This window comes from Thrips palmi, unplaced genomic scaffold (genome assembly GCF_012932325.1).
Source record: "Thrips palmi isolate BJ-2018 unplaced genomic scaffold, TpBJ-2018v1 HiC_scaffold_10, whole genome shotgun sequence".
In the NCBI taxonomy this organism is placed as follows: Eukaryota; Metazoa; Arthropoda; class Insecta; order Thysanoptera; family Thripidae; genus Thrips; species Thrips palmi.
Genome location: NW_023144621.1, coordinates 6,032,247 through 6,040,275, shown reverse-complemented (window position 1 = coordinate 6,040,275; position 8,029 = coordinate 6,032,247). Strand labels below are relative to the sequence as shown.

The following is an 8,029-nucleotide window of genomic DNA, read 5'->3' as shown; positions in this document are numbered from 1 at the left end:
TCTGGTTTGAGGCGCTTCACAGTTTCCGCTTACGCCCTCCCTCCTCTCCCCCTCTCCCTCCCTTTGCAACAAGTGTCATTCTGTCATTTCCATGGAGACGTGTGTTTATGTTTTTCAGCTCGGCCCCTGGAGTTTTCTTTGAAGGAGAGCGGCTCGCGTCGGTGCTGGCAGAGCCGTCAGCATGGACGAAGACGATTTGAGCTTCTCCAAAACGCAGAAGGTGACAGTTTCTCGCCCTTGCTCGGCCTGCTTTCCAGCTAGCGGTTTCTCTGATCGATATTACCAGAAACGAGGAGTGCTGCCGATTCCCCATTCAAACCTTTGCCTTTTCATTTCCCCTTCTTTCTTTATCATCTCTCCAAAACAAAAATTCACACATTTTTATCTGGTTTGATTTTCTGTAGTGTGAAGCAATGTAACACTTTATGAACTCCTTTTCATTCACCAGAGCATTGATATGAATATGTACACTGTGTTCCATGATTTACCGTTTTTGTTATTCAGGCCCCAGTGCGTAAGGGACGCAGGGCAGCTCCAAGCATCCCAACCTCGAGTTCGTTCGACACGAATGGATCAACAGAGGACCTGTTAGATAGTCCTACTTCAGGACCATCTACACCAGCCAAGGTTTGTAATATATTTGTATTATCCAGTGTCTTCAAAGGTAAAAGGTTTTAATCACCGCTCTTGTATCAGACTTCAGGACCTGTGGCACCACCAAGATCGAGACGAACAGGTGGCTGGGCAGACGAGACTTTGAAATCAGCAAAGTAAGAAACGTAACTATAATTTGGTTGCTTTTACTAAAAACTTACAAAGGAAGATTTGACGCTTTTACAATTTGTATTCTTTAGCCATTCCATTGTCACAATTTTTATTTGGACCCTGTTCTTTTACTGTAGCAATTATTATGTCCACGCTTATAAATGCACTTAGATTTGGTTTGTTTTTATTTTGTGATTTTTAAACATTTGGTTTTGTTGCTGCATGTTGTTTGGGTAGACCACATTCTCACATTTTGCTCTTCAGATCCAAAAATAATGTTCAGGATCCTGCTGAGCTGTAAGTAACACTAAAGATATTTTATTTGCCTGTTTTAAAACTCAGGTAGTTTCTTTAAAGATAAAGTAAAAATATCTGTGATTTTTCAGAGAGAGATTTAAATCACCGGAGAGGTCTAAGCCGGATTCTGATGATGGTGAGGTTCATTCTCGGCTGATTCAAAGCAATTATTGTAACTTAAATATTTTCTTTCACTCTCAAGGAACTAATATTTTGTTTTTTAGACATTCCTGTTATTCCTGATCTGGATGATCTTCAGGAAGATGAACTTGCCTCTCAAATAGCAAAAGCTCCAAGGTTAATGCTCATTTATCACAATAAACTGAGAGCACTTTGTTACTACGCTATGAAAGGCATTGATCTAATCCATGCCACTTATGTCTTTCAAATTTCAGTGTTGTAGTCAACAGAGTGGCCACCTACAAAGAGCTTGATTCTGATCTTTTCAAACATGCTGCATTTGCTACACTTGATGACATGAATTTGCGCCTCCTAACGAAACGGCTTAATGTGGAAGCCGATATTAAAGAGGTAAAACATGCTATAAAAAATGTGTAAGATCAAGTTAACGCTTGAAGGGCAGAAAAATTTAATGAAAAGGAAATAATATGTTTTTCAGCCGGATTCGTGTTGGACTTGGGACCTATTGTTCACTGATGTGGCATCTGATCTGAACAATGAACTGGAGCAGATTCAGAGTACTGGATAGAGGCCAAACTTTGGAATACAAATTTTGAAGGTTGTGATTAAAAAGTTCGACGCGCTATACAGCCTTCCAAAGCTACGTGTTAATTCTCATTTCACGGCAATAATAAGGGGCATGTTTTAGATTGTAAAATAGATTAAGTTTGCTTAAAGTTTCAAGTTATTTAGAACTAAGCGACTCAATACTCATAAACTAGTAGTATTTATCTGTCAGACATATCTACATCCATGTGATGCTTGTAAGATTTTTATAGTATGTTTCCAATCTTCTCATTTTATTGTTTTAATTTATTTATTGATTTTGCGCTTGTGTTTCAACTTGCTCATTTGTGTAGTTTGTTTCCAAGTTAGTTGTCAGTGAATTTTTATAGAAATAATGTTTGTGTGTGATTAAAAATTAAATATTTGAAATTTTTGATCATGTGAATTTAGCTGTTTGGACTTTGAGATTTGGCTTAGTTGTGAGGCTTTCTCTATTAGTTCAGTTAGAGCAATCCTTACTTATTTAATGTTATTGTTGGCACATCAGTATTATTGTCTATCGATCTCTGTACAAATAACCATATCACATAATTATTAAAGTGTTCTTGCATTAAAGTTCTTTCCAATATATTACAAAAACGTTATGCGTTTTTTTTGTTGTTTTTTTTAATGCCTGATCAATATTAGTTCAAGGCCATCATCCTCCATAATTTTTTGGCATTAAGACCGTGGTCCGTATTTAGTAAAAGATAGTCTTGTTTGAAAAAATTTGTTGTTACAAATTGTCTGTTACTGGATTCTGATTTTGACGATTTATCACCAACACCAATCCTCTGTTCAAACACGTACAAATTCACTTCTCCGCAAAATACTCTCCCTACGGGCTCGACCTATAGGGCCTCGCCTTGAGCTAGTTGAATTGACACGACAAAGTTAAGAAAACTTCTCTGCTCCGCCTGAGCGCCGCGTAGCTAGGCAACCCAACCGGCACCAACGGTATACAGTGGTGTTGGATGGGAAGCCTACCAGCCAGGCGCTCGAGCGCCGAGCCGAGGGAGGCAGTGAGTCCTCGTGGTGCATCTGCGCCACTGCTGCACTGTGGGCAGGAAGACCGGCGCCGGCGGCCAAAACTCTAGACGCGTTTTGAGCTCCAGAGTCGCTAAACGGGACTCGAACCGAACGTGCGACCCCACCAATGGATTCCTCGTTCGGAGAGCAATCCATTGGTGGGGTCATACGTTCGGTTCGAGTCCCATTTTGGCGACTCTGGAGCTCAAAAAGCTTCTGGGATTTCGACCGCCTCCACCGGTCTTCTGGCAAATCCACTGTGCGTTGCCCCACCAAGCTTCCCTTTCCACTGCAAGTGACGGCGACCTCGCGGTGACACTGGAAGGCAGTTCGGCGATCCCAGCAGATCATGGCAGAACTGTTTGCGCAAGGCGTCGCGCCGCGTCCCGCCCAGATGAGAGATGTCTCTCGGAGATGTGGGTCATGTCGAGGCTCTTGAGGGCCTCCTAGAGGGCGCAGTAGACTCATTCCGGGAGCCGTTTTTGTCGCTCTGTCTCTCTTGCACTCGTGGGGCGTCCCAGGGGGTGAGAGAGAGAGCGACGAGACAGTCTGCTGGCTGCCGCCTGGCTAGCTTGGCCTTCCCGAAGGTGCCAAGGGCCCACCTAGTGCCGCCGTCGACCGCTGCGTGGGGGTGGCGCTAGTGGCGCCAGCTGAGCTGAGGCTGGGTAGCACGTACCACCGACAACGCGCATCGTTTTTAGTATTTTCAACATTTTTGGGATAATTAGACATTTTCCTGTCTTATGTGTGACTCTCTCTCTTGCTCTGCGCCCACTGTGTGTGACTCAAGCGCCGCTCAAAAGCATTGGTTCCCTTGTGCAGGTGGAGGTGGCCTTCCCTGCAGTGTGGTCAACACCATTTTTCAATATTTTCTCTGCAGCTTTTCCCGTCAAGTTTGGCGCGCCCACCGACACACTGTGACACGCGTTGTTGGCACCACTGTTGGCGCGCCTGCAGACTGATTCCGAACAATGCTTTCGTCGCCCTGTCTCTCTCGCACTCATGGGGCACCCCGTGTTGGTGCGAGAGAGACAGCGACGAAAGCATTGTTCGAAACCAGGCTGCTGTACAGTGTGGTACAGTGCAGGGCGGGCTGGGGCGCTGCCAACATCTCCCCGGTGCATCGCGGGGCGTCGCGGGGCCGGGGGAGGCGGCCTCGGGGAGAAATTCCAATTCAACAGTGGATTGACGGCTGGTCGAGCAGGGCTGGCCGAGCACTGAGCAGCAGACGCTCGGGATCGGATCGGAACTACCAACCCTTGGGTAGAAAGCTGACAAGTCCATAGCGACCCGGCAGGGCTGCCAGCCGGGGAACTGTTTCGTCGCTCTGTCTCTGTCGCACTCATGGCGGGCGTGGCGCGCGTCGCGTGGTGTGCGAGAGAGACGCCGACGAGACGGTCCTTCTAGGCCCGGCGAGGCACGTGCGGGACCGACCGGACTATACCGATTCCAGAGGAAACCCCTTCTCTCTCGCACGCATGGCACTTGACGCTTGGGTGCGAGAGAGACGGTGCGATCGGACCTCCCGCTCAGCCCGCTGTCCGGAGTGCTTAGCCGGGGCACACGACAAGACGACAAGCGCGGCGTCGACGCGACTAGGCCGAGAGGAGGTGTGGATGGGGGAAAAGGGCCGTACACGACCACGACAAGGATGTTGGGCTCCGAATGGAGCGGGGTCCTCAGTCCTAGGGACGCCACCCAGCCACCCAGGTCGTCCACTACGGGCATTTGGCGAGCCTCGCCGAGCCCCGGCGAGCAAGACCTGTTCAGGCGGACGGACACGACGAGGAACCCCTTTGCGCCTCGGGTTTATGCCTCGAATCAAGAACGTGAGGGCAATGCACAGTGGGCCAGAAAACCGGAGGAGGCGCCCAAAATTCTAGACGCGTTTTGAGCTCCAGAGTCGCTAAATGGGACTCGAACCGAACGTGTGACCCCACTTATGGATTCCTCGTTCGGAAGGGCAATCCTTTCGTGGGGTCGGGGTCACACGTGCGGTTCGAGTCCCATTTAGCGACTCTGGAGCTAAAAACTCGTCTAGAGTTTTGGCCGCTTCCACCGGTCTTCTGGCAAATCCACTGTGCAATCCATTGGCACCCTCGCATGTTAGATTCGGCGCCGTGCGAGTTTCTCGCGAAGCGTTTCCCGCGCATATTTGAAATCGGCGGCGTCGCGTCGGCGCGGCGGTGTACGACGGTAGCGGGGTCCCAGGCGCTGGGATGACACCGGGATAGGGCCCGCAGCGTAAGGTGGGTCTGACGCCGCGATAGCCGCGGAGCCGCGCGGCCCATAGACATGTTAGGGGCCTAACTCACGCGGTGAAAGCACACAGGCCGAACAGTGCCTCGCCGCCGTCTCTCTCGCACCGCGGCGCACCGCGGCGGGCCGGCCCGTGAGTGCGAGAGAGACGGCCAGTCGGTCCCCTTGGCCAGGATGCGCGCTATCGCCAAGGAATCGCCGCCGCGCGCACCGCGCCGTCGCCGTGGTCATCCTCGTCGTCCTCCTCCACCACCTCGCCCACGCCACTGCTTTTAACATTTCAACGTTTCCGCGCCCAAACCGCGACGGGCGGCACGCGACTCGGAAGAAATCCGGGGACCGATTCCGAACTGTCGCGCCGTCTCTCTCGCACGCGTGCCGCGGCACGGGACGCCGCACGCGACGCCGCACGCGACGCCGCACGGGACGCCCCGCGCCCCGCGAGTGCGAGAGAGACGGAGCGACCCGTCGGGATGAGTCTGGCGTGACCTTAGGAAGTCATCCGCGTCCACCCACGGCACTGCCGCGCCACTGCCGCGGCACTGTGACGCAGTGATAACATTACGGCTTTGGTTTTACTGCGGGAGAAAGTGACGACATCTTCGGGATGCTTTCGGTGCTTTCGGAGCTTTCGGTTCGGCATCGGCCCGGGCGGGGCGGGGCGTTCCCGGAAAATGGTCGCCCCGGGCGGAGGAGATGACATCTCTCTGGCCCACGGACGTAACAGCGCATCCACATGGGGTCCTACCTCCTGCCACGGCCGTCCCGGGCCTTTCTTTTAAACACCGCGTGAGTTTCGGCCGGCTTCGATTGGGCGCAGTAGCCGTTGAGCAACATCAACTCATTCAACGATTTTTTGGGACATTCGTCAGCTGTGAGACCCGTCACTATAGGGGTATCTGGAGCGCACGGAAAATGAGATTAACGGAGCGGTTTCAGGGCCGCCGGAAGTACTTTCTGGTGGGGGGGCAAAATTTTAATGAAAAATTGTTGGGTTGCCTACCGTTAAGGGGCAACACCCAATACGGTTTAGACTTCTCTAATAGTGTTCCAAATCCAGCGGGGGCAAAGCGAGCTTAAAGCGAAAATTCACACAATTCTAGACTTTAACACAACTTTTGCCATTTTTAGAGCTTAATCACACGCTTTATTGGGGGGGGCGAAGCGAGCCAAACGGAAAAAATAATGGAGGAAAATTAAGAAAACCGGCAAAGCGAAGGGAAGCAAGAAGCCAAAAATCAAAAAAATTTGCGACTTTGCTATATTTTTCTCTCTATTTCGAGCTCAAAATGGCACTTTAGTGTTTAAAGGGGGGGGGCGATGCCCTCCCACCAGATTTTGGGGGGGGGGGGGGGGAAGTCGCCCCCCCCCCCACCCCACTTCCGGCGCCCTTGCCAGCGTCAAACAGCGAGGCTGTGCCAGCGTCAAACAGCGAGGCTGTGCCAGCGTCAAACAGCGAGGCTGTGCCAGCGTCAAACAGCGGGGGCTGTGCCAGCCCCAAACAGCGAGGCTGTGCCAGCGTCAAAACACGAGGCTGTGCCAGCCCCAAAACCCGCGAGGCTGTGCCAGCGTCAAACAACGAGGCTGTGCCAGCGTCAAACAGCGAGGCTGTGCCAGCGTCAAACAGCGAGGCTGTGCCAGCGTCAAACAGCGAGGCTGGCCAGCGTCAAACAGCGAGGCTGTGCCAGCCCAAAAAGCGAGGCTGTGCCAGCGTCAAAAAGCGGGCTGTGCCAGCGTCAAACAGCGAAGGGTGTGCCAGCCCCACACAGCGAGGCTGTGCCAGCCTCCAAAAGCGAGGCTGTGCCAGCGTCAAACAGCGAGGCTGTGCCAGCGTCAAACAGCGAGGCTGTGCCAGCGTCAAAAAAGCGAGGCTGTGCCAGCCTCAAACAGCGAGGCTGTGCCAGCGTCAAACAGCGAGGCGTGCCAGCGTCAAACAGCGAGGCTGTGCCAGCGTCAAACAGCGAGGGTGTGCCAGCCTCAAACAGCGAGGCTGTGCCAGCTCAAAAAAGCGAGGCTGTGCCAGCGTCAAACAGCGAGGCTGTGCCAGCCTCAAACAGCAGGCTGTGCCAGCGTCAAACAGCGAGGCTGTGCCAGCCTCAAACAGCGAGGCTGTGCCAGCCTCAAACAGCGAGGCTGTGCCAGCGGGCAAACAGCGAGGCTGTGCCAGCGTCAAACAGCGAGGCTGTGCCAGCGTCAAACAGCGAGGCTGTGCCAGCGTCAAACAGCGAGGCTGTGCCAGGTCAAAAAGCGAGGCTGTGCCAGCGTCAAACAGCGAAGGGTGTGCCAGCCTCAAACAGCGAGGCTGTGCCAGCCTCACACAGCGAGGCTGTGCCAGCGTCAAACAGCGAGGCTGTGCCAGCGTCAAACAGCGAGGCTGTGCCAGCCTCAAACAGCGAGGCTGTGCCAGCGTCAAACAGCGAGGCTGTGCCAGCGTCAAACAGCGAGGCTGTGCCAGCGTCAAACAGCGAGGCTGTGCCACCCTCAAACAGCGGGGCTGTGCCACCCTCAAACAGCGAGGCTGTGCCAGCGTCAAACAGCGAGGCTGTGCCAGCCTACACAGCGAGGCTGTGCCAGCGTAAAACAGCGAGGCTGTGCCAGCGTCAAACAGCGAGGCTGTGCCACCCTCAAACAGCGAGGCTGTGCCAGCGTCAAACAGCGAGGCTGTGCCAGCGTCAAACAGCGAGGCTGTGCCACCCTCAAACAGCGAGGCTGTGCCAGCGTCAAACAGCGAGGCTGTCCCACCCTCAAACAGCGAGGCTGTGCCACCCTCAAACAGCGAGGCGGGTGCCAGGTCAAACAGCGAGGCTGTGCCAGCGTCAAAAAAAGCGAGGCTGTGCCAGGTCAAACAGCGAGGCTGTGCCACCCTAACACAGCGAGGCTGTGCCAGCGTCAAACAGCGAGGCTGTGCCAGCGTCAAACACCCGGTGTGGGGGGCCTCACCGGGGCCTCCGCT

The 8,029-nt window shown here is 53.2% G+C and overlaps 1 protein-coding gene across 3 annotated transcripts; it reads left to right on the top strand.

Annotated features, from left to right (window-relative positions):
- The first annotated feature begins 23 nt into the window (after nt 1-23).
- On the top strand, nt 24-2,377 carry LOC117649401 (intraflagellar transport protein 43 homolog). Of its 3 annotated transcripts, none has more exons than XM_034392152.1 (8): nt 24-220; nt 505-627; nt 697-770; nt 1,003-1,062; nt 1,152-1,198; nt 1,287-1,359; nt 1,458-1,593; nt 1,682-2,377. In XM_034392152.1, the coding sequence occupies exons 1-8, from the start codon at nt 182-184 to the stop codon at nt 1,769-1,771; spliced, it is 642 nt and encodes a 213-aa protein (XP_034248043.1). In that variant the 5' UTR covers nt 24-181; the 3' UTR covers nt 1,772-2,377. The 3 variants fall into 3 exon arrangements, with proteins under 3 accessions (XP_034248043.1, XP_034248054.1, XP_034248065.1); XM_034392163.1 differs by having other exon boundaries at nt 25-220; nt 1,030-1,062; XM_034392174.1 differs by lacking the exon at nt 1,003-1,062 and having other exon boundaries at nt 25-220.
- The last annotated feature ends 5,652 nt before the right edge of the window (nt 2,378-8,029 follow it).